Source organism: Somniosus microcephalus, chromosome 9, assembly GCF_052327205.1.
Source record: "Somniosus microcephalus isolate GS21.2 chromosome 9, FLI_Smic_1.0, whole genome shotgun sequence".
Classification (NCBI taxonomy): Eukaryota; Metazoa; Chordata; class Chondrichthyes; order Squaliformes; family Somniosidae; genus Somniosus; species Somniosus microcephalus.
In genome coordinates, this window is record NC_140995.1 from 15,624,157 (window position 1) to 15,651,212 (window position 27,056).

Below are 27,056 nucleotides of genomic sequence, written 5' to 3' on the forward strand. Positions count from 1 at the left end.
AAAACCAATATCTGACTCCTGAGGAATCTTAAAGCTCCTTATACCCAACCTATGAGCACAGTGCATAGTATAATTTATGCATTTAATAACACTCTACTGACTTAGCAAAATTTTAAGCACACACTTATATGCTCAGACATCACGGAACTAACGCTGCAATGTTTTGAGCTTACCCTTGAGTCTCTCGGACTGTCAGTTTCTTTGACAGGACCTGATAATAGGGCAGCTTCTTGAATTTCTCTGATCCCACAGCCACGTAATACTGGTTGTTGTCTAATTCAGCGGCACCCAGCAAGGGCCTTCCGTCTAGTGTGCAGAGTCTGTAAGCATACAAAACAAAATGGAGAGTTTTACCATCTTTATTTCGACCAAATGTTTAAAGTTTCTTTTTGGGTGATTCACTTTTTTTTGTACAGCGAAGAAAGGTGAGGAGATGGAGAATTAAAACAATACATTTTGGCAGAGAATTTCCGCGATTCTCCCAATCGCCCGCTGTTATTTCTTTACCTGTTTATGCCATTTTTTCAGGGTTCCGCCAGAGCACACCTGCATAATAAATTCCAGGCATTTATACCTACTGTCAAGATCAAGTACTCTCAAGTCAGACATAACATAGAATAGATGCACGTCATCTTGTGGCCAGTTTTCCTGTTACCCCCTGTGTCTGGGCACCATTCAAGCAGAGCACATCTGATTTTTCATTCCCCTGTTAGGTAGGTAACAGGCAGTTAAGAGGCTTTTCCCAATTTTTCGACTGCAGCTGCGGGCTTCCCGATGTCGGGGAACCCCACCAGGGTAAGTGAGGCGTGCTGTGGGTCTGTTGTTATGTTGGTCTTTGGATGACAGCTGCAGAAGTGGTGTGAAGGATGCAATGGGACAATGGTTAGTATCAGGGGTCAGGAGATGTTGTGAAAGTAATTTTTAATGCGGTTAGATGTTTCTGCAGGTGACAAGCTGTGAAGTGTTTGTGTAGCCTCATCTCATCGGGAGAAGTGACAGATGGCTTCTGCAATCTCAGCTGCAGCTGCCATCTGTTTTATCCTAAGGAGAGAGTAATTGGAGAGTTTGGGTGCAAGGGCTCACCTTTGGACAGTGATTGTCAGTGTTTGACAGCACCTCAATGCTGTCAAACACTGTCAATTCATCTGTCAAACAAGTGTGGTGCATATGCCTTTAAGAAAACTAGCAGATGAAGCGTCATCAACTGACATCATCACCTTCGGGCGCAGATTATCGGGGCGATACCCGGTCGTGCCGCCACTAACCTCCCGCGGAATTTTGCAGGAGGCGCGGTTATCGCCTGGGGGGGGGTTGGGTGGGCGCAAAGCTAATTGCGCCCCGTTAGCGCCTCCCGCCGGAGGCGCAAACGAGGGGAATTTCGCCCCCTATCTTTTTAAAATACAACGTTAAAAGTAACTCTTTTTCTGAAACCTTTCAGTAGAAAAATGGACAAAACGTCCTAAAACATGACAGACACACTCCCGCTTCAGTTACCAATAGCGTAACACCTTACTCTAACAGCAAGTGAAGGATCTAAAAATGTTAAAGCAGCTTCACAAAAAAGAAAATTGCTGAACTGTGGGAGCTGATGTTAACTAACCAAAATTGGTGTTGATAGGGCGGTAATACTTTCAAAATGGGATTGGCAGACTTACCGACAATCTGGACGCTGCCATTTTTATAGGGGTCATCTCATTCACTAGAGTTTAGAAGAATGAGGGGGGATCTCATTGAAACATAAAATTCTAACAGGACTAGACAGACTAGATGCAGGAAGGATGTTCCCGATGGCGGGGGAGTCCAGAACCAGGGGTCACAGTCTAAGGATAAGGGGTAAGCCATTTAGGACAGAGATGAGGAGGAATTTCTTCACCCAGAGAGCGGTGAACCTGTGGAATTCTCTACCACTGAAGGCAGTTGAGGCCAATTCATTAAATATATTCAAGAAGGAGTTGGATATATTTCTTAAGGCTAAAGGGATCAAGGGATATGGGGAGAAGGAAGGGACAGGGGCCTAGAAATTGGGTATAGCCCCGCCAGCTCGTTTGCGCCGAAAATTTTGCGCTGGCCGCGGAGCCAGTTGCGCCCGTCCCATATTCACTTTTAGCGCCCCAAGGCGGAACCGGGCGCTGTTCCAGGGTGTGCCCGCCCCCGCTTGGGGCGCTGAAAGTGAATTTCAGCGCTCCCGGTGCCGCTGCGCCACCCGATGTGGTGCGGCAGGCTGCTGTACTGCAGGCCTCCTCCTTCTCTTAAGGAGGAGGTGCCTGCAACGGCCGGAGCCCCGATCGCGAGTGCCAGCAAAAGAGCCCGGCACAACGGAGAAGTGCCGGGCTCCACGGAAACCAGCCGGCAATGCCGCGGGGGGGTGGGTGGAGGAGGCCAGGGAAGGAGGTGCGGGCAGGCGGCCGCCGAAAAAGCGGCCGGCCGCACCTCCACCTTAAAGCGCCCCGCTAAGGCTGCAGTAAGGACCCGGTCTCCCGATGTTGTTAGCAGCCGCCACAGAGGAGGCGGCGGCAACTGAAGATGGGGTTCGGGGTGGTATCGGGGTGGCACCGGGGCACTGCGCACACCGATGACGTCATCGGTGCCGGCGCAGCGCTACCGGCTACCGCCGCCATTACCGCGGCTCTCAAAATCAGCGCTACCACCCCTACTGGCGCAGAAGCCCTCTTTGGGCTGTAACTGGGCGCAAAGCCCACCGAATGTCTAGGCCAGGGTACTGAATTTGGATGATCAGCCATGATCTCATTGAATGGCAGAAGAGGCTCGAGGGACCGAATGGCCTACTCCTGCTCCTATCTTCTATGTTTCTATGTTTCTCACAGACGACCAAGTGGTCGACCTCTTTATTATGCAAATTGGGGTCCCATGATGTAATTTGGACCCTGATTGCAATTTTAAGAGACACCTGGAGGGAGCGCGCACCACGTACCGTCCACCCATGTGTCCTGGTGCTGGCCACTCCAGAAACGGCCCAACACTTTGCCCAAGTTTTATTTTTTTTGTGGAGCCAGGATGAGCAGGAATGCTCCTCTTAGCTCTACGGAAAAAAAACACTGCAGGTTGCTGCTGGATGTGATTCTGGAAATAGAAGGGATTGAGGGGTATGGTGAGAAGGCAGTGATCTATGGTAAAGTATCGGACTAGTTGAGCTTAATAGCTTTTCTTGTTCCCTCAGTTAATTCTTCCATCCTGTTTAACGTCTCATCTTGAAGGCAGCTCTGACAGTGCAACTCAGTACTGCAATGAAGGGATAGCTTAAATTGTTAGTTAAGAGTTCTGTATCCTTGGCCGCCAACAGTTGTTTTCCCCTTCGCTCTTGTTTTGATCGATACCTTAAAAGGGCCCCGTCTTGAAGAATCAGTTCTGATGAAGGGTCCCTCTGAAAATTCAAACCTGTCTTTCTCTTCAGATAATGACGAACGTGCTGCATTGTTCCAAAATTGTCTGCTTACATTTTACGTGAGGATATTGCAGATATAATACACAGAGGGCAACAGATGACTGCCCCTGAATTACAAGGCAGGCGGTCACATGCTAACAGTGCCATAGATCACTAGAGTAAAGCTCCATTCATTTAGAAACATCATCAGAGACTGGAGGCTCAATTAGTCCCATAATTTGACTCATTTGTTCTTTCTTTTTAGAAAGAAAAAAATTAAAAAGCTACGGGGAAAGACTAATTGGAGGGCCCTTTCAGAGAGGTGGCACAGGCATGATGGGCCAAAAGGCCCCATTCTGTGCTGTAAAGTTCTATAATTCCATTGGGGGGAAATAAAGTTAGCGCCCCAGTGCCGTGAATTGAGTGGTAGCGCCCCAAGCAGGAGGCGGGGCGCTACTGGAAGCACTCCCCCTCCCTGTTGGGGCGCTACCATTGAATATCGTGGTGCTATGTGGAACAGCGCCACGCACGTCGGCACATCGTGCCGCGGTACTGCAGGTCTCCCTCCCCTGATTAAAGGGGAGGGGCCTAGCGCTGCGCACACCGGGGCCCTGCTGGACCACCGCGGAGCGGGGTGCTGAGAAAACAGCCCGGCACTCGAGCGAAGTGTCGGGCTGAGCGATCGCGGCCGGCACCCCGCAGCAGGAGGAGGTGAGAGAGGGCAGGTGCTGGCAGGAGGCTCAAAAACAAAATGGGCGCCCAGCTCCTGCCCTTTAATTTGCGCCACCGTGGCCACAAAAATGCCCCCCTGACCCTGTTAGACATGGCGTCCGGTGGTAGGTCAGGGGCACGAGCGAAGTTTGCGGCCAGGGCACGAGCGAAGTTTGCGGCCAGGGCGCGAGCGGGGCGATGACATCATCGCCGGAGGCGCAGCGCTGCGGGGCGCTACCGGCTACCATCGCCGCTAACCTCCTGCTGAATTCCGTGGGAGGCGTTAGCGGCGCCCCGCCCGGGCACTAGGGGCTTTGCGCCCCAACGGGGCGCTAACCAGAGGTGCAAAGCAACCCAATTTTTCCCTCTATGGCTTTTATATAAAGAGAAATCAGGATATCAGAGTGGTAAAATTGGGTGTCTGGACTAGAGTGTGAAAATGAGGACAATCCTAAAATAAATACTGGTAGCGGATGAGTAAATGTGTGGTTTGATTTTGTAACAGATTTCAATAGAGGTCAGCAAACAAGGTCCATTAAAATGAGCATTTTGCCTTCTAAATTTTATAGTCCGTCAAAATGGATTGTCAATGATAGTTAATGAGACTGTGCTGGAAGAGAGACATGGGGATTTTCTCAGCCTCCTAATTGTATTTAACTCAGGAGGAAGAATTGCACTTAATGGGAGCAACGTGATAGAGGAGACAATTTAATTTCCACTATGGCATTCCAATTAACAACCTTCAATGGTATTCACATTCATAGGTGGAAGACTATATATTAACTGCCTGAAAGGAAATAAAACTGAACGCTGGAAGTAAAAGCAGCAAGTGTTGGACAGGCTCAGCGGGTCAATCGGTCGCTGAAGGTAAGCATGCAGGTGCAGCAGGCGGTTAAGAAGGCAAATGGTATGTTGGCCTTCATAGCAAGAGGGTTCGAGTACAAGAACAAGGATGTCTTGCTACAGTTGTACAGGGCCTTGGTGAGACCGCACCTTGAGTATTGTGTGCAGTTTTGGTCACCTTACCTGAGGAAGGACGTTCTTGCCATGGAGGGAGTGCAGCGAAGATTCACCAGGCTGATACCTGGGATGGCAGGAACGACGTATGAGGAGAGATTGGGTCGATTGGGCTTATACTCGCTGGAGTTTAGAAGATTGAGAGGGGATCTCATCGAAACCTATAAAATTCTGTCAGGTCTGGACAGACTAGATGCAGGAAGGATGTTTCTGATGGCCGGGGAGTCCAGAACCAGGGGTCATAGTCTAAGGATAAGTGGTAAGCCATTTAGGACTGAAATGAGGAGGAATTTCTTCACCCAGAGAGTGGTGAACCTATGGAATTCTCTGCCACAGAGGGCGGTGGAGGCCAGTTCATTAAATATATTCAAGAAAGAGTTGGATATATTTCTTGAGGCTAAAGGGATCAAGGGATATGGGGAGAAGGCAGGGACAGGGTACTGAAATTGGATGATCAGCCATGATCTCATTGAATGGCGGAGCAGACTCGAAGGGCCGAATGGCCTACTCCCGCTCCTATCTTCTATGTTTCTATGTTTCTATCAGAGGTACAGTCCCCGCCACTCATAGCAGAGCATTCACGCCAACACGATTTGTCCACTTTACATGATGGCCGGTTTACTGCGGCGACGCTAATAAAATTAAAAATTAAACCAGGAAGGCCTGCCGATCTCATTGATGACTTGGTGATCCCCAATGGCAGCTGGAGGAGATAGTTTGTCCGCAAAAAAGATAAAAGCTTTTTAAAAATGCCTGCGGAGACCATATACAAGAAAACATTGCCCTTTACTTGCATTGGAGGCAGTTCAGAGAAGGTTCACGAGGTTGATTCCCGGGATGAAGGGGTTGTCATGAGGAATGGTTGAGCGGGTTGGACCTGTACTCATTGGAGTTTAGAAGAATGAGAGGGGATCTTATTGAAACGTATAAGATTCTGAAGGGGCTTGACAGGGTAGATGCAGAGAGGATGTTCCCCCTCGTGGGGGAATCTAGAACTAGGGGGCATAATTTCAGAATAAGGGGTCGCCCATTTAAAACAAAGATGAGGAGGAGTTTCTTCTCTCAGAGGGTCGTGAATCTTTGGAATTCTCTACCCCAGAGAGCTGTGGAGGCGGAGTCATTGAATATATTCAAGGTGGAGATAGACAGATTTTTGAACGATAAGGGAGTCAAGGGACATGGAGATCAGGCGGGAAAGTGGAGTTGAGGTCGATGATCAGCCATGATCTTATTGAATAGCGGAGCAGGCTCGAGGGGCCAAATGACCCACTCCTGTTCTTTAACACATTCAACTTAAATGGCAAATTTGCTGAAATATCTGGCTTTATGGATTCCTATCTAATGATGTTACTTTGACTGCTTCACAGAACTCAGTAACTCCTTGAAGTCAATTCCCTCAGTTATACTGCAGTCCTTGGCCTCAAATCAGTGTGTGGGGTGCAATATGCCTTGAGCAGACCACCTGTGGACACGTGCACAGAACCCTACTGCCTAGGCGATACCTTTGCATATTAGGTAAGCACAGACAAACTGTTCGCTTTTTTACAGCACTAAAAATACTCCATGCAAAGTTTTCTAAGTTTCTAGACAATCCATTGGAACTTAAGATGTAGCTGTGGCCTACAGTTTTACTACACCAAATAGACACTAGCTTGACTATGCTTGGGGTGCCATACTGGGATTGGTATACTATATATAGTAAGTTAGTATATACTTTTATGTAATTACAGGAAACTCTTTTTTATCCGGCACCGACGGGACCGGCGTGGTGCCGGTTGATCAAAAAGTCCGGATTACAGAGAGGTATACTTACCAAGGTACGAGAGCCCCGTACACGGCCACAGGTGCAGGAGCCCCGGTTACACGGCACTTGTGCAGGAGCCCCGGTTACACGGCCACAGATCCAGGAGTCCCTGTTGCACGGCCACTGGTGCAGGAGCCCCGGTGACACGGCCACAGGTGCAGGAGCCCCGGTGACACGGCCACAGGTGCAGGAACCCCGGTTACACGGCCACTAATATATAGTAAAACTTACCTGAACCTACTCCTGAATTTTGCCGGTTAAGAGAGAATATCCCGATTTAAGTGCCGGTTAAAAGAGTTTCCTGTATATGAACAGCTGTTTCTGCCCGAAATAAACAACGTACTTAAGTCGCTATGACGAACAACTTTGAAATTAGCATTAATGCAAATGGGGAATGGTTATCACATTTTGGCTGATATAAGCAACTGCCCCGTATTAAACATGAACATTCGAAGTGGTGGCGACTGTATTCAGGTTTCTGTTTTGTTGTGAAGGTGGTTCTGATAATGGGTAGGCTCATGTTAACGACTGCCAGTTCTGTATTGTCCCCTGACCAAGCAAGCAAAGTGCACACATACAGAGGCCCACAAGATCTTCTCATTTTAGTCTACTGTTATTCTTCCCAAATTTTCATCATTTTAGTTTTCCATCGGAGAAGAAATTTTAGTCAAAAATTCAGCGTTTGCTTTCCGTATTTTCAATCCAGTCTTTTCATGTTTATTCCTCCCTGAAATTTATGTTTCAAAAAATATCATAACTGTTTCACTTCTCACAAGGCCACAAATAATGTTAAGAAATAATAAACTGGGGGTTAAATGATTTTATTCGCCCGTTCCAATTTCCAACATCTGACCTGAAAATTGCAGATCCCCAGTATAATCCCAGTCCGACAAATAATTTTAACTTTAGCTGCAGTCTTGTCTCTTTATCCTATTTGAGACTATTTTTGGTTTTAGCCTTCATAAGAAATTTAGTCCCATGCTTAGTTTAATTGAAAATACTAAAATAATTTTGGACAACAACTAATCCTTCTGGTTCTAGCCAACATAAACAATACTATTTTCCTCACACTATTTTTGTTAATTTGATGTGAGAGACCGTATTCCCGAATGACACTGCGCATCTCGCGAACTGTGTGAAATGACATGCCAATTACATCTGTATTTAGAGTCATAGTTATACAGCACAGAGAGAGGCCCTTCGGCCCATCGTGTCTGCACCGGTCATCAAGCCCTGTCTATTCTAATCCCATATTCCAGCACTGGGTCCATAGCCTTGTATGCTATGGCGTTTCAAGTGCTCATCTAAATGCTTCTTGAATATTGTGAGGGTTCCTGCCTCTACCACCCTTTCAGGCAGTGAGTTCCAGATTCCAACCACCCTCTGGGTGAAAAAGGTTTTCCTCAAATCCCCTCTAAACCTCCTGCCCCTTACCTTGAAACTATGCCCCCTGGCTATTGACCCCTCTACTATGGGGAAAAGTTCCTTTCTATCTACCCTATCTATGCCCCTCATAATTTTGTACACCTCAATCAGGTCCCCCCTCAGCCTTCTCTGCTCTAAGGAAAACAACCCCAGCCTGTCCAGTCTCTCTTCATAGCTGAAGCGCTCCAGCCCAGGTAACATCCTGGTGAATCTCCTCTGCACCCTCTCCAATGCAATCACATCCTTCCTACAGTGTGGCGACCAGAACTGCACACAGTATTCCAGCTGTGGCCTAACTAGCGTTTTGTACAGCTACCCATTGGTACTTTTTAAGAAACTCCAACAATGACACAGAACTCCAGCGATATCACAAACACAGTGGCATGTCACATTGTCATAGCTTGACTGATCAATAAGAGTAAAAGTCTACCTCTGAACAGCTCCGGTGCGTAAGTGGACTTTCTCTGTTATCAAGGCAAGGACACGATTCCAGTCTTGAACAGTATATTTCGGTAGAAGTAATCTCACTGGGGGCATCAGCAGGTCTCCATTGGTAAGGATGCTGATGGTGGGGTGGGTGGAAATAGACATAAACTGTTGTTAGTTCATAAAATTATTAGCCCCGTCTCTAAAAGTGAATCTTACGACTAAAGAAAAACTCATTACAAGTCAGGAGAATATCAGAAGGAGGGGCAAATAGTCGGGCAGCATCTGTGGAAAAAGAGGAGTCGGTCAACATTTCAGGCCTTAAGACCCTTCCTCGGGACCAGGAGATGTTACAGGTGAACAAAGGGGAAAAGGGGGAAGGGAAGAAAAAAAAATACTGAGGTAAAGAAATAAAATGACATGTGAAGTGCTTGGGCAAAGGAGGTGATTAAACTGCAGTGATGTTAACAGAAGACAAAAGGAGGCATAATGAGAGAAAGAAATAAAAGATACGGGACACATGGCAGCTTTCAAGGGGGCAGATCAATGGAAATGGAAATAAAAATCAGGAGCGATGTATAACGGGCTGCCGACTCGCTATCCCCTGTTCTACACTCAAAAGGTGTGCAAACCCAGCGGAGATGGTTCCCATCCCAGTTTCCAATCCTGAGGCTCCACGGACACCTGACTTCGACCCCAAAAAGACAACAAAAAGTTCTTTATGGTCCGGGTAGGGAAAGCAGCTGAACCGCTACAAATTGTTTTTGTTTACAACAATATCGCACGTGACTTGCTTCAGTGCACTCCAAATGAAAGGCAGGCGTGAATTTATATAGCATTTTATCATGTCTCGCAGGAACTGTTCAAAGGGCTTCACATCCAATTAATTACTTTGAAGTGCAATGATTGTTGTATGTAGGCACTATTCCAGCACTTGACAAACACAGAAAAAAATAGTTTGCCAAAAAGTTCTTCATCAAGTCACTCCCCCCTTAAAGGTCAAAATGACTGTTGAGAGAGTACTTTCAATGCAACCTGCAATGCTTGATCAACAATCAATCTTCATTGATATCTTTCAATGGCATCCAGGATGGAATGAGTTTTCAATTACCTGTAACTGTATGACAAATTCTCCGACAGATACAAACAGCTGCTGTCGATCTCCTGCCAATTTCGGCAGGTAATTCATTGCTGCCCAATTCACAGCCTGAATCTTGGTAGAAGCCTTTTCCACTCCTGTAATCCCTAGAATTCATGGGGAGGGGGGGGGGAATTCGGTTGGTCAGGGCCTCCCGTTGGGGCCTCTGAACTTAGCGCCCGAGCATGGCGTTTTTAGCGGCGCTCGCGAAATTGACCAGTCGTTTTGCGGCGGCACGAAACACTACCGCCACGATCTCCTGCGCCCGCAGATCGTGATGTCATTCGAGCGTGCAATGCCCTGATAGCGCCCCAGACCAGATATCTAGTCACGCCCCCTTGCCTTAGCGCCTGCCGCTAGGAATGACAGGTAGAGGGGAGCGTTTTCAAGTCGGGAAGGGGCTGGGGGAGCGCTATTTAAAGGCAGGCGCTTCCTGCCTTTTCTTGTCGGCAAAATTTTTGGAACACGCATGTTGAGAGGGAGAGAGACGTCTGGAGAGATTTAACGCTGCCCTAAGGAGTTTGGGCCCTCAGCACCACTTTTGAGGTTCCTAAGCGCTGAGCTCTTTCCCTGGGCCTATCCATTAGTGCTTCCAACACAATTGCTTTCGAGCTCTCTCCAGGCCGAGATTCAAGGCTGCAAATGAGCAGGGTGTGGCTGGCTAGCAAGATGGCCCCTCCCCTTTAAGAACTGGATGGCGCCAGTCTGTCTGGTTTCCATGGTAACTGACATCGCCTGAGCTTCGGTAGCGTTCTGAGGTAGCGCCTCGCTCCCTGTCGTTAGCACCTTAAGAGAGGTGTGTAGTGCCTGATTTAGCGCTCAAATCACCTCCAGGGGCCATAGAGGTGAATTTTGCAGTCGGAGGTGATAATTAGCGCCGGGCACTAAACTTTGCCCCCCGGCCAATATTAGCGCCCCAAAATGGGCGATACCCAATTTTTCCCCCAAGGCCACTGATCATGTGGAACACAGCAGTCTATCTTTTCTGAGTATCCAGCAGCAAGCAGGGGTGACCCTTCAGTGCTCCCGAGCTTGCGTTTAGCTTGCTCACCAGGTGCACTATCCTCCATCTGATCCCGAAGCCCAACTGGCGGAGTTGGGTCTAAAACTCGACCTCCCAGCACTTTGTCTTGGGAATGTTTCCAATGAATGTCTTTCACTCTGCCAGTGCATTTCACACTTCATCTAGAGCCATTGTTTGTTTCTTTACCTGTCCTATTACCATCTCGTCTCGCCTTGAATATCTCTTAATGTCTCTTCTTTCAACCCCTCCCCCATTTCCCAGCCCCCAAACTAGCCTTTTAATCTGTTTCATTTCCTGCCTTTTTTTCTCAGTCCTGACGAAGGGTTTCGACCTGAAACGTTAACTCTGTTTCTCTCTCCACGGATGTTGCCTGGCCTGCTGAGTTTTTCCAGCATCTTCTGTTGTTATTTCGGATTTCCAGCATCCGCAGTATTTTGCTATCGTATTAATGTTTCCATAGGGTCTGGTTGGCTTATTTCCCCACTCTGCTCACTCACGCATCCTCATTATTTTACACAGCCTGATCCGCAAGGAAACTTCATAAAACACGCATTAAAATGTGAGTCTACTGCCGGACCGAGGATTGCACTGTGATGAAGGAACTCATTAATGGAAGCAACCATAATGTGGAACCAGACACAGGGCCCCTCACTGACTACGTTTATTAGCCTCCACCAGAATTGAGTTTTGCTGTCAGATCTGTTAAAAGTATAAGACCAGCTTCCTCTTGAAGATAGGTTGTTGCCACTGAACTGAACTGAACTGAGCTTTCGTGTAGAATTTAATCAGGTGAGGTGCTCCAATATCACAAGTAACAGCATTATGTGTGATAACATCTCAAAATCAAATTACAAGTTTGGGTTATCGTTCTTACATTATACTGCAGAATCTACAGTGACATCTGGTGGTGTAATTCAGGCTACAGCAATTTAGTGCTTTGTTACTGGGCGGTTTATTTTTCCTAGTCTGTACTGATACAGCAGTTGGATTATCAACATTTTGAAATTTCACTGAAGTATCAAGAGGTTAACCAGGGAGTGGGATGGGGATGCAGAGGAGAAGCAGAATTTCTGATGCTGCTCCAGTTCGTAAAGAGTCTGCACCAAGCATCAGTGTCAGCCCTGGCTCAGTGGGTGGCATGCTTTGCTTCTGAATCAGGAAGGGTTGTGGGGTCAAGTCCCACTCCAGACACAAAAAAGCTAGGCTGACACTCCCAGTGCAGTGCTGAGGGAGTGCGGCACTGTCGGAGGTGCTGTCTTTCGGATGAGACTTTAAACCGAGGCCCCCGTCTGCTCTCTCAGGTGGACGTAAAAGATCCCATGGCCACTATTTTGAAAAAGAACAGGGGAAGTTATCCCTGGTGTCCTGGGGCCAATATTTATCCCTCAACCAACATAACAAAAACAGATTATCTGGTCATTTTCACATTGCTGTTTGTGGGAGCTTGCTGTGTGCAAATTGGCTGCCGCGTTTCTCACAATACAACAAGGTCAATCAAGTTAAAATCGCGTGGATTGGCCGCATCTCGATGGAGGCGGAACTACAACCCCGAAAGTTGTAGTCCCGCCTCCCACCCGACTCCTGAATGAAAATCCTGCCATACGGGTCAGAACCTCTCCTGCACAGAAAGCCGAAGGCTGTCACTTTTGACAGTTCGCAGCCATTCTGCTTTCTGTGCCGGTGAGATGGAGCCGCCGGGAATCCCACACTTCAACCTTAAAAATAGGGGTTAGGCTAAAAACTGCCTGTTAACAGGCAATTAATTGGCACTAATCCCTTCCCGCCTCGGGTAGGCGGGTCCCAGTGTGGGGCGGGTACCCGCCTTCTTTGAAACTGGGATGGAGGCGGGTTTGGGTGCAGGATGGGGTCGGGACCCCTGATTTCGGGATATTAACCCCCCGCACGCCTCCAATCCCGACTCCACGGCCCAATGAAAATCCTGCCCGTAGTTTCATTTTAAACCTCACAATACTTCTTCTTCTCAGGCAGTCTCTCGGAAACCGAGGATGACTTGTTTCCACATTAAAAATGAGTTCTCAGGTGACTGATGAGTCCAATGCGGGACCTACAGTCTCTGTCACAGGTGGGGCAGATGGTGGTTGAAGGGGCGGGTGGGCGGGGTGCTTGGGTTGACGTGCGCTCCTTCCGCTGCCTGCGCTTGGCTTCCCGCTTGCTCCCGGCGAAGAGACTCGAGGTGTGCGGCGCCTTCCCGGATGCTTCTCCTCCACTTTGTGTGATCTTGGGCCAGGGATTCCCAGGTGTCGGTGGGGATGTTGCACTTTTTCAAGGAGGCTTCGAGTGTGTCCTTGAAGCGCTTCCTCTACCCACCTGGGGCTCTCTTGCCGTGCCGGAGCTCCGAGTAGAGCGCTTGTTTTGGGAGTCTCGTATCGGGCATGCGGACAATGTGGCCCGTCCATTGGAGCTGATCGAGCGTGGTCAAAGCTTCTATGCTGGGGTTGTTGGCCTGAGCAAGAACACTGACGTTAGTGCACCTATCCTGCCAATGGATTTGCAGGATCTTGCGGAGGCAGCGTTGGTGGTACCTCTCCAGTGCTTTGAGGTGCCTGCTGTACATGGTCCATGTCTCTGAGGCATACAGCAGGGCGGGTATTACTACTGCTCTGTAGACCATGAGCTTAGTGCCGGGTTTGAGGTCCTGGTCTTCAAACACTCTCTTCCTCAGATAAGCAGATCACTGGCACCACCTAGTGGATTTGTTTTACCAAACAAGACTCACCACAAAGCCTTTGAAAACTTGTCACCTCACTCACTTACACGATCTACCCCAAAAAAACACAAGATTTGAATTTTTTTTTTTTTTTTAAACAATTCGGCTTATAACCGCCGACAGAAATCTTGTTACTAACATCGTGTGTGTGTGTTTTTTTTTAATATCTCACACATGCTTACAATTATTTTATAGAGATGTTCTCAAAGACTTTTTTCAAAAAATTCTTGGCTTTAGTGTCTCAGCAGGTAAATGCACGCGCAATAGCCACACTGATCGAGGAAGTGCCAGTATTATCCCAGGTCTGCACCGAGTCAGCTGATCTCAGCCAAGGTAACAACAGAGGTCTTGCAATTGGCCTCAGTACCATTGGGCTAGAGAGGGGGGAATCAGCCAGATTGCCACTCTTGATCACTATCCAATAATCCCTGCTGGAAAAGTGGATCTCAGGTGAGGACGTGCTCAGGCTAGGCTGAACTGCATGCCCTTCACAGTTAAAGCAGATTGCCAACATTCACTATCTACGTTTAAACAGAAAAAGGTTGTTTTCTGCAACTACGGAATTGTAATCCAGTGTGGATTCAGTGGAGGGGAGAAAAATTAAAAGTAAATAAATCCCTGAGCCCTCAAAGAGCTAAATCTATCCTCAATTATGATACTCGCCCTATAACCAAAGCCTATCACTATTTGAACAAACAGAATATTGCCAGACATTATCTCTATCTAATTCGCCGTACGTAAAACATTTAGCGACACATTTGTAATCTGACACACAATCAGCAGGACTAATTTCTTTAGCAACAATCAGTAATAACTTTTCACTCTGGTCCAGTTGATAGCTATGAAGACATTGGTATCGCAACTCAATCACTTAAAACCCATAAAACACATTTGAGAAATGAGAACCTTTCACCCTTTGATTGCTTTTAATAAAGTAATAAAATCTGCCACATTTCTCGATGATATCAGGGTTGTTAGCTCATAGCCACAATAGTGCATATCTGAAGGCTAGGGTGACGATGGGTTATTTGATAGTACTGAACCAGGGAGTGATATGATAGCTCTATACCAGGGAGTGATGTGATAGCTCTATACCAGGGAGTGATATGATAGCTCTATACCAGGGAGTGATATGATAGCTCTATACCAGGGAGTGATATGATAGCTCTATACCAGGGAGTGATATGATAGCACTATACCAGGGAGTGATATGATAGCTCTATACCAGGGAGTGATATGATAGCTCTATACCAGGGAGTGATATGATAGCTCTATACCAAGTAGTGATATGATAGCTCTATACCATGGGGTGATATGATAGCTCTATACCAGGGAGTGATATGATAGCTCTATACCAGGGAGTGATGTGATAGCTCTATACCAGGGAGTGATATGATAGCTCTATACCATGGGGTGATATGATAGCTCTATACCAGGGAGTGATATGATAGCTCTATACCACGGGGTGATATGATAGCTCTATACCAGGGAGTGATCTGATAGCTCTATACCAGGGAGTGATATGATAGCTCTATACCATGGGGTAATATGATAGCTCTATACCATGGGGTGATGTGATAGCTCTATACCAGGGAGTGATATGATAGCTCTATACCAGGGAGTGATATGATAGCTCTATACCAGGGAGTGATATGATAGCTCTATACCAGGGAGTGATATGATAGCTCTATACCAGGGAGTGATATGATAGCTCTATAGCAAGGAGTGATATGATAGCTCTATACCACGGGGTGATATGATAGCTCTATACCAGGGAGTGATATGATAGCTCTATACCACGGGGTGATATGATAGCTCTATACCAGGGAGTGATATGATAGCTCTATACCGGGGAGTGATATGATAGCTCTATACCACAGGGTGATATGATAGCTCTATACCAGGGAGTGATATGATAGCTCTATACCACGGGGTGATATGATAGCTCTATACCAGGGAGTGATATGATAGCTCTATACCAGGGAGTGATATGATAGCTCTATACCAGGGAGTGATATGATAGCTCTATACCACGGGGTGATATGATAGCTCTATACCAGGGAGTGATATGATAGCTCTATACCACGGGGTGATATGATAGCTCTATACCACGGGGTGATATGATAGCTCTATACCAGGGAGTGATATGATAGCTCTATACCACGGGGTGATATGATAGCTCTATACCAGGGAGTGATATGATAGCTCTATACCACAGGGTGATATGATAGCTCTATACCACGGGGTGATATGATAGCTCTATACCACGGGGTGATATGATAGCTCTATACCAGGGAGTGATATGATAGCTCTATACCAGGGAGTGATATGATAGCTCTATACCACGGGGTGATATGATAGCTCTATACCAGGGAGTGATATGATAGCTCTATACCACGGGGTGATATGATAGCTCTATACCACGGGGTGATATGATAGCTCTATACCAGGGAGTGATATGATAGCTCTATACCAGGGAGTGATATGATAGCTCTATACCACGGGGTGATATGATAGCTCTATACCACGGGGTGATATGATAGCTCTATACCACGGGGTGATATGATAGCTCTATACCACGGGGTGATATGATAGCTCTATACCAGGGAGTGATATGATAGCTCTATACCAGGGAGTGATATGATAGCTCTATACCAGGGAGTGATATGATAGCTCTATACCAGGGAGTGATATGATAGCTCTATACCACGGGGTGATATGATAGCTCTATACCAGGGAGTGATATGATAGCTCTATACCACGGGGTGATATGATAGCTCTATACCAGGGAGTGATATGATAGCTCTATACCAGGGAGTGATATGATAGCACTATACCAGGGAGTGATATGATAGCTCTATACCATGGGTGATATGATAGCTCTATACCAGGGAGTGATATGATAGCTCTATACCAGGGAGTGATATGATAGCTCTATACCAGGGAGTGATATGATAGCTCTATACCAAGGGGGTGATATGATAGCTCTATATCATGGGTGATATGATAGCTCTATACCAGGGAGTGATATGATAGCTCTATACCAAGGGGGTGATATGATAGCTCTATACCAGGGAGTGATATGATAGCTCTATACCAGGGGTGATATGATAGCTCTATACCAGGGGTGATATGATAGCTCTGTACCAGGGAGTGATATGATAGCTCTATACCAGGGCGTGATATGATAGCTCTATACCAGGGAGTGATATGATAGCTCTATACCAGGGAGTGATATGATAGCTCTATACCACGGGGTGATATGATAGCGCTATACCATGGGGTGATATGATAGCACTATACCAGGGGTGATATGATAGTTCTATACCACGGGGTGATATGACAGTTCTATACCAGGGAGTGATATGATAGCTCTATACCATGGGGTGATATGATAGCTCTATACCAGGGGTGATATGATAGCTCTATACCATGGGGTGATATGATAGCTCTATACCAGGGAGTGATATGATAGCTCTATACCACGGGGTGATATGATAGCTCTATACCAGGGAGTGATCTGATAGCTCTATACCAGGGAGTGATATGATAGCTCTATACCATGGGGTAATATGATAGCTCTATACCATGGGGTGATGTGATAGCTCTATACCAGGGAGTGATATGATAGCTCTATACCACGGGGTGATATGATAGCTCTATACCAGGGAGTGATATGATAGCTCTATACCGGGGAGTGATATGATAGCTCTATACCACAGGGTGATATGATAGCTCTATACCAGGGAGTGATATGATAGCTCTATACCACGGGGTGATATGATAGCTCTATACCAGGGAGTGATATGATAGCTCTATACCAGGGAGTGATATGATAGCTCTATACCAGGGAGTGATATGATAGCTCTATACCACGGGGTGATATGATAGCTCTATACCAGGGAGTGATATGATAGCTCTATACCACGGGGTGATATGATAGCTCTATACCACGGGGTGATATGATAGCTCTATACCAGGGAGTGATATGATAGCTCTATACCACGGGGTGATATGATAGCTCTATACCAGGGAGTGATATGATAGCTCTATACCACAGGGTGATATGATAGCTCTATACCACGGGGTGATATGATAGCTCTATACCACGGGGTGATATGATAGCTCTATACCAGGGAGTGATATGATAGCTCTATACCAGGGAGTGATATGATAGCTCTATACCACGGGGTGATATGATAGCTCTATACCAGGGAGTGATATGATAGCTCTATACCACGGGGTGATATGATAGCTCTATACCACGGGGTGATATGATAGCTCTATACCAGGGAGTGATATGATAGCTCTATACCAGGGAGTGATATGATAGCTCTATACCACGGGGTGATATGATAGCTCTATACCACGGGGTGATATGATAGCTCTATACCACGGGGTGATATGATAGCTCTATACCACGGGGTGATATGATAGCTCTATACCAGGGAGTGATATGATAGCTCTATACCAGGGAGTGATATGATAGCTCTATACCAGGGAGTGATATGATAGCTCTATACCAGGGAGTGATATGATAGCTCTATACCACGGGGTGATATGATAGCTCTATACCAGGGAGTGATATGATAGCTCTATACCACGGGGTGATATGATAGCTCTATACCAGGGAGTGATATGATAGCTCTATACCAGGGAGTGATATGATAGCACTATACCAGGGAGTGATATGATAGCTCTATACCATGGGTGATATGATAGCTCTATACCAGGGAGTGATATGATAGCTCTATACCAGGGAGTGATATGATAGCTCTATACCAGGGAGTGATATGATAGCTCTATACCAAGGGGGTGATATGATAGCTCTATATCATGGGTGATATGATAGCTCTATACCAGGGAGTGATATGATAGCTCTATACCAAGGGGGTGATATGATAGCTCTATACCAGGGAGTGATATGATAGCTCTATACCAGGGGTGATATGATAGCTCTATACCAGGGGTGATATGATAGCTCTGTACCAGGGAGTGATATGATAGCTCTATACCAGGGCGTGATATGATAGCTCTATACCAGGGAGTGATATGATAGCTCTATACCAGGGAGTGATATGATAGCTCTATACCACGGGGTGATATGATAGCGCTATACCATGGGGTGATATGATAGCACTATACCAGGGGTGATATGATAGTTCTATACCACGGGGTGATATGACAGTTCTATACCAGGGAGTGATATGATAGCTCTATACCATGGGGTGATATGATAGCTCTATACCAGGGGTGATATGATAGCTCTATACCATGGGGTGATATGATAGCACTATACCAGGGAGTGATATGATAGCTCTATACCAGGGAGTGATATGATAGCTCTATACCAGGGAGTGATATGATAGCTGTATACCATGGGTGATATGATAGCTCTATACCAGGGAGTGATATGATAGCTGTATACCATGGGTGATATGATAGCACTATACCGGGGTGATATGATAGCTCTATACCATGGGGTGATATGATAGCACTGTGGTAATTGTTGTATAATACTGTGACTTAGGGTGATGTGGGAGTACTACGCCATGGGGTTGTGTGATTGTGCTATGCCATAGGTTGTATGATAGAACTGTGCATTGTATTTTCTTTAATTCATTTATAGGCTATGAGCGTCGAATATGAGCGTTGAACCGCTGCATTGTGGCGACTTGATACAACTGGGTGATTTGCTAGGCCACCTCAGAGCACAATTAAGGATCAACCACGCTGATATACCCCAGACTGGGAAAGGACAGTAGGTTTCCCTCCCTGAAGGGTATTAGTAAACCAGCTGAGTTTTTGCAACATTCCGACAGCTTTGAGAATCCAAATTCTCAAACTGCCGTGCTGAGAATTGAACTCCCATTGTCTGGATTATTAGTCCAGGCCTCTTACCCTACCATACCCCTGGTATGGTAGTATTGTGCCATATGGTGGTATGAATGTTAAACTCAATAACTGTAGATTTAACCTACAGCAAAATACTTGCTACTCAATTATCCTCCACTAATGACCATAGCAAGGCCTTAACAAGCAAAAATAAGTCTTATTCCTAACCTTTCACTAATGCTCTATTTTGGAAGCATGGGATCCTGAAAGGTGTACTTAATATGGATGAGCAGTCTGTTAGTGAGTCATTGGTAGAATGTGTCCAGTACTCGAAGTAGCTCTCGATTACAGAATTCTGCACCAATATTTCTGCATTCGCATCATCTCCCTCCATGTTGATGCCCTCCTCTTCCTCGTCCTCTTTCTGTGGACCTGCAGTCCAATGTCATTCTTTCTCATCCTGCTGCGTCTTCACTCCTCGTTGGATTGGAAAGTTATGCAGCATGCAGCGGACGGTGACTTTGACTGGACTGTAGAGCAGCACCCCATTTGAGCAGTCCAAACATTTGAATTATTGCTTCAGCTTCCCGGTCCCTAGAGTGCGTTTGACAATGATGTGGCTGGTCACATAGGTCTCATTATATCTGTACTTTCTGCTGTGTGGAGGGGTCCTAATTGGAGTCATTAGCCATGGCTTCATAGGGTAGCCAATTTCTTCTAGCACCAATCCATTTATTCTCTCGTCACCTTCAGATAATGCAAGCACCATAAACTTCTGCAGAATAAAAGCGTCATGACTGCGCCCCACACAACAGGCCTAAAGGTGCAGGGTGAAACAACCTGTTCATTTGTAGAGTGATCCATCTTCCTGTTAGTGTGTGCATTTGAGTTGATGTGGAGCTCTGGCAACCACATGGATTTCCATCTAATAATGCCCTGGATTCTTGCAAGTCCTACCAGGTGGTAAAGGTTATGTCGCCTCTCCCATTGTCTCCTTTCCATTGGGAAAGTGACAAAGGTGTTTCCCCTGGCAAACATGGGGTCAATTACTTGCTTTATACAGGCAATGAACGACACAAAGCCTTATCTCACAGGTGGACTCTGGGTAGTCTGCAAGGATCCTGTTGGACAGAAGCTTAGGGTGGTGCGCTAGTACTGTAGAATGTGTTGTATGAAGGTATTGCGCTATAGGGTGGTATGATAGTACTGTGCTATATGGTGGTATGATAATAATGTACTATATGGTGGTATGACAGTACTGTGCTATAGGGTGGTATGATAGTACTGTGCTATGGGGCGGTATGATAGTGCTGTGCCATAGGGTGGTATGATAGTACTGTGCTATAGGGTGGTATGATAGTACTGTGCTATAGGGTGGTATGATAGTACTGTGCTATAGGGTGGTATGATAGTACTGTGCTATAGGGTGGTATGATAGTACTGTGCTATAGGGTGGTATGATAGAACTGTGCTATATGGTGGTATGATAGTACTGTGCCATAGGGTGGTATGATAGTATTGTGCTATAGGGTGGTATGATAGTACTGTGCTATAGGGTGGTATGATAGTACTGTGCCATAGGGTGGTATGATAGTACTGTGCCATAGGGTGGTATGATAGTACTGTGCCATAGGGTGGTATGATAGTACTGTGCCATAGGGTGGTATGATAGAACTGTGCCATAGGGTGGTATGATAGTACTGTGCCATAGGGTGGTATGATACTACTGTGCCATAGGGTGGTATGATAGTACTGTGCCATAGGGTGGTATGATAGTACTGTGCTATAGGGTGGTATGATAGTACTGTGCTATAGGGTGGTATGATAGTACTGTGCTATAGGGTGGTTTGATAGTACTGTGCCATAGGGTGCTTTGATAGTAATGTGCCATAGGGTGGTATGATAGTACTGTGCCATAGGGTGGTATGATAGTAATGTGCCATAGGGTGGTATGATAGTACTGTGCCATAGGATGGTATGATAGTACTGTGCTATAGGGTGGTTTGATAGTACTGTGCCATAGGGTGGTATGATAGTACTGTGCCATAGGGTGGTATGATAGTACTGTGCCATAGAGTGGTATGATAGTACTGCGCCATAGGGTGGTATGATAGTACTGTGCTATAGGGTGGTATGATAGTACTGTGCCATAGGATGGTATGATAGTACTGTGCCATAGGGTGCTTTGATAGTAATGTGCCATAGGGTGGTATGATAGTACTGTGCTATAGGGTGGTATGATAGTAATGTGCCATAGGGTGGTATGATAGTACTGTGCCATAGGGTGGTATGATAGTACTGTGCCATAGGGTGCTTTGATAGTAATGTGCCATAGGGTGGTATGATAGTACTGTGCCATAGGGTGGTATGATAGTACTGTGCTATAGGGTGGTATGATAGCACTGTGCCATAGGGTGGTATGATAGTACTGTGCTATAGGGTGGTTTGATAGTACTGTGCCATAGGATGGTATGATAGTACTGTGCTATAGGGTGGTTTGATAGTACTGTGCCATAGGGTGCTTTGATAGTAATGTGCCATAGGGTGGTATGATAGTACTGTGCCATAGGATGGTATGATAGTACTGTGCTATAGGGTGGTTTGATAGTACTGTGCCATAGGATGGTATGATAGTACTGTGCTATAGGGTGGTATGATAGTACTGTGCCATAGGATGGTATGATAGTACTGTGCCATAGGATGGTATGATAGTACTGTGCTATAGGGTGGTTTGATAGTACTGTGCCATAGGGTGCTTTGATAGTACTGTGCTATAGGGTGGTATGATAGTACTGTGCCATAGGATGGTATGATAGTACTGTGCTATAGGATGGTATGATAGTACTGTGCTATAGGGTGGTTTGATAGTACTGTGCCATAGGATGGTATGATAGTACTGTGCTATAGGGTGGTTTGATAGTACTGTGCCATAGGATGGTATGATAGTACTGTGCTATAGGGTGGTATGGTAGTACTGTGCTATAGGGTGGTTTGATAGTACTGTGCCATAGGATGGTATGATAGTACTGTGCCATAGGGTGCTTTGATAGTAATGTGCCATAGGGTGGTATGATAGTACTGTGCTATAGGGTGGTTTGATAGTACTGTGCCATAGGATGGTATGATAGTACTGTGCTATAGGGTGGTTTGATAGTACTGTGCCATAGGATGGTATGATAGTACTGTGCTATAGGGTGGTTTGATAGTACTGTGCCATAGGGTGGTATGATAGTACTGTGCCATAGGGTGCTTTGATAGTAATGTGCCATAGGGTGGTATGATGGTACTGTGCCATAGGGTGCTTTGATAGTAATGTGCCATAGGATGGTATGATAGTACTGTGCTATAGGGTGGTTTGATAGTAATGTGCCATAGGGTGGTATGATAGTACTGTGCAATATGGTGGTATGATAGTACTGTGCTATAGGGTGGTATGATAGTACTGTGCCATAGGGTGCTTTGATAGTAATGTGCCATAGGGTGGTATGATAGTACTGTGCAATATGGTGGTATGATAGTACTGTGCTATAGGGTGGTATGATAGTACTGTGCCATAGGGTGGTATGATAGTACTGTGCCATAGGGTGGTATGATAGTACTGTGCCATAGGGTGGTATGATAGTACTGTGCCATAGGGTGGTATGATAGTACTGTGCTATAGGGTGGTTTGATAGTACTGTGCTATAGGGTGCTTTGATAGTAATGTGCCATAGGGTGGTATGATAGTACTGTGCTATAGGGTGGTATGATAGTACTGTGCTATAGGATGGTATGATAGTACTGTGCTATAGGATGGTATGATAGTACTGTGCCATAGGGTGGTATGATAGTACTGTGCCATAGGGTGGTATGATAGTACTGTGCCATAGGGGGGTATGATAGTACTGTGCCATAGGGTGGTATGATAGTACTGTGCTATAGGGTGGTATGATAGTACTGTGCCATAGGGTGGTATGATAGTACTGTGCTATAGGGTGGTATGATAGTACTGTGCTATAGGGTGGTATGATAGTACTGTGCCATAGGGTGGTATGATAGTACTGTGCTATGGGGTGGTATGATAGTACTGTGCCATAGGGTGGTATGATAGTACTGTGCTATAGGGTGGTATGATAGTACTGTGCTATAGGGTGGTATGATAGTACTGTGCTATAGGGTGGTATGATAGTACTGTGCTATAGGGTGGTATGATAGTACTGTGCTATAGGGTGGTATGATAGTACTGTGCTATAGGGTGGTTTGATAGTACTGTGCCATAGGGTGCTTTGATAGTAATGTGCCATAGGGTGGTATGATAGTACTGTGCTATAGGGTGGTATGATAGTACTGTGCCATAGGGTGCTTTGATAGTAATGTGCCATAGGGTGGTATGATAGTACTGTGCTATAGGGTGGTATGATAGTACTGTGCTATAGGGTGGTATGATAGTACTGTGCCATAGGGTGCTTTGATAGTAATGTGCCATAGGGTGGTATGATAGTACTGTGCTATAGGGTGGTATGATAGTACTGTGCCATAGGGTGGTATGATAGTACTGTGCTATAGGGTGGTATGATAGTACTGTGCCATAGGGTGGTATGATAGTATTGTGCCATAGGGTGGTATGATAGTACTGTGCCATAGGGTGGCATGATAGTACTGTGCCATAGGGTGGTATGATAGTATTGTGCCATAGGGTGGTATGATAGTACTGTGCTATAGGGTGGTATGATAGTACTGTGCAATAGGGTGGTATGATATTACTCTGCCATAGGGTGGTATGATAGTACTGTGCCATAGGGTGGTATGATAGTATTGTGCCATAGGGTGGTATGATAGTACTGTGCCATAGGGTGGTATGATAGTACTGTGCTATAGGGTGGTATGATATTACTGTGCCATAGGGTGGTATGATAGTACTCTGCCATAGGGTGGTATGATAGTACTGTGCCATAGGGTGGTATGATAGTACTGTGCCATAGGGTGGTATGATAGTACTGTGCTATAGAGTGGTATGATAGTACTGTGCTATAGGGTGGTATGATAGTACTGTGCTATAGGGTGGTATGATAGTACTGTGCCATAGGGTGGTATGATAGTACTGTGCTATAGGGTGGTATGATAGTACTGTGCTATAGAGTGGTATGATAGTACTGTGCCATAGGGTGGTATGATAGTACTGTGCTATAGGGTGGTATGATATTACTGTGCCACAGGGTGGTATGATATTACTGTGCCATAGGGTGGTATGATAGAATGTGCCATAGGGTGGTATGATAGTACTGTGCCATAGGGTGGTATGATAGAATGTGCCATAGGGTGGTATGATAGTACTGTGCCATAGGGTGGTATGATAGTACTGTGCCATATGGTGGTATGATAGTACTGTGCTATAGGGTGGTATGATAGTACTGTGCCATAGGGTGGTATGATATTACTGTGCTATAGGGTGGTATGATAGTACTGTGCCATAGGGTGGTATGATAGTACTGTGCTATAGGGTGGTATGATAGTACTGTGCCATAGGGTGGTATGATATTACTGTGCCATAGGGTGGTATGATAGAATGTGCCATAGGGTGGTATGATAGTACTGTGCCATAGGGTGGTATGATAGAATGTGCCACAGGGTGGTATGATAGTACTGTGCCATAGGGTGGTATGATAGTACTGTGCCATATGGTGGTATGATAGTACTGTGCTATAGGGTGGTATGATAGTACTGTGCTATAGGGTGGTATGATAGTACTGTGCTATAGGATGGTATGATAGTACTGTGCCATAGGATGGTATGATAGTACTGTGCCATAGGGTGGTATGATAGTACTGTGCTATAGGGTGGTATGATAGTACTGTGCTATAGGGTGGTATGATAGTACTGTGCTATAGGGTGGTATGATAGTACTGTGCTATAGGATGGTATGATAGTACTGTGCCATAGGATGGTATGATAGTACTGTGCTATAGGGTGGTATGATAGTACTGTGCCATAGGGTGGTATGATTGTACTGTGCCATAGGGTGGTATGATAGTACTGTGCTATAGGATGGTATGATAGTACTGTGCTATAGGGTGGTATGATAGTATTGTGCCATAGGGTGGTATGATAGTACTGTGCTATAGGGTGGTATGATAGTGCTGTGCCATAGGGTGGTATGATAGTACTGTGCTATAGGGTGGTATGATAGTACTGTGCTATAGGGTGGTATGATAGTACTGTGCCATAGGGTGGTATGATAGTACTGTGCTATAGGGTGGTATGATAGTACTGTGCTATAGGGTGGTATGATAGTACTGTGCTATAGGGTGGTATGATAGTACTGTGCTATAGGGTGGTATGATAGTACTGTGCTATAGGGTGGTATGATAGTACTGTGCCATAGGGTGGTATGATAGTACTGTGCTATAGGGTGGTATGATAGTACTGTGCTATAGGGTGGTATGATAGTACTGTGCCATAGGGTGGTATGATAGTACTGTGCTATAGGATGGTATGATAGTACTGTGCCATAGGGTGGTATGATAGTACTGTGCTATAGGGTGGTATGATAGTACTGTGCTATAGGGTGGTATGATAGTACTGTGCTATAGGGTGGTATGATAGTACTGTGCCATAGGGTGGTATGATAGTACTGTGCCATAGGGTGGTATGATAATACTGTGCTATAGGATGGTATGATAGTACTGTGCTATATGGTGGTATGATAGTACTGTGCCATAGGGTGGTATGATAGTACTGTGCTATAGGGTGGTATGATAGTACTGTGCCATAGGGTGGTATGATAGTACTGTGCCATAGGGTGGTATGATAGTACTGTGCTATAGGATGGTATGATAGTACTGTGCTATAGGGTGGTATGATAGTACTGTGCTATAGGGTGGTATGATAGTACTGTGCTATAGGGTGGTATGATAGTACTGTGCTATATGGTGGTATGATAGTACTGTGCTATGGGGTGGTATGATAGTACTGTGCTATAGGGTGGTATGATAGTACTGTGCTATATGGTGGTATGATAGTACTGTGCCATAGGGTGGTATGATAGTACTGTGCTATAGGATGGTATGATAGTACTGTGCCATAGGGTGGTATGATAGTACTGTGCTATAGGATGGTATGATAGTACTGTGCCATAGGGTGGTATGATAGTACTGTGCCATAGGGTGGTATGATAGTACTGTGCCATAGGGTGGTATGATAGTACTGTGCTATAGGATGGTATGATAGTACTGTGCCATAGGGTGGTATGATAGTACTGTGCTATAGGATGGTATGATAGTACTGTGCCATAGGGTGGTATGATAGTACTGTGCTATAGGATGGTATGATAGTACTGTGCCATAGGGTGGTATGATAGTACTGTGCCATAGGGTGGTATGATAGTACTGTGCTATATGGTGGTATGATAGTACTGTGCCATAGGGTGGTATGATAGTACTGTGCTATAGGATGGTATGATAGTACTGTGCCATAGGGTGGTATGATAGTACTGTGCTATAGGATGGTATGATAGTACTGTGCTATAGGGTGGTATGATAGTACTGTGCTATAGGGTGGTATGATAGTACTGTGCTATAGGGTGGTATG

General features: G+C 45.7%; 1 protein-coding gene across 10 annotated transcripts in view; it reads right to left on the reverse strand.

The window, feature by feature from the left end:
• The window catches only part of dcdc2c (doublecortin domain containing 2C), a 236,954-nt gene that overhangs the window by 142,372 nt on the left and 67,526 nt on the right, over positions 1–27,056 (reverse strand). For 9 of the 10 annotated variants that reach the window (XM_085996383.1, XM_085996384.1, XM_085996389.1 and 6 more), the window contains 2 exons: positions 8,770–8,901; positions 174–320 (listed from right to left, as the gene is read on the reverse strand). In XM_085996383.1, coding sequence (XP_085852509.1) covers positions 174–320; positions 8,770–8,901 — 279 coding nt within the window. The remainder of the gene's footprint in view (positions 1–173; positions 321–8,769; positions 8,902–27,056) is intronic. The other variant, XM_085996391.1, reaches the window with a different exon arrangement.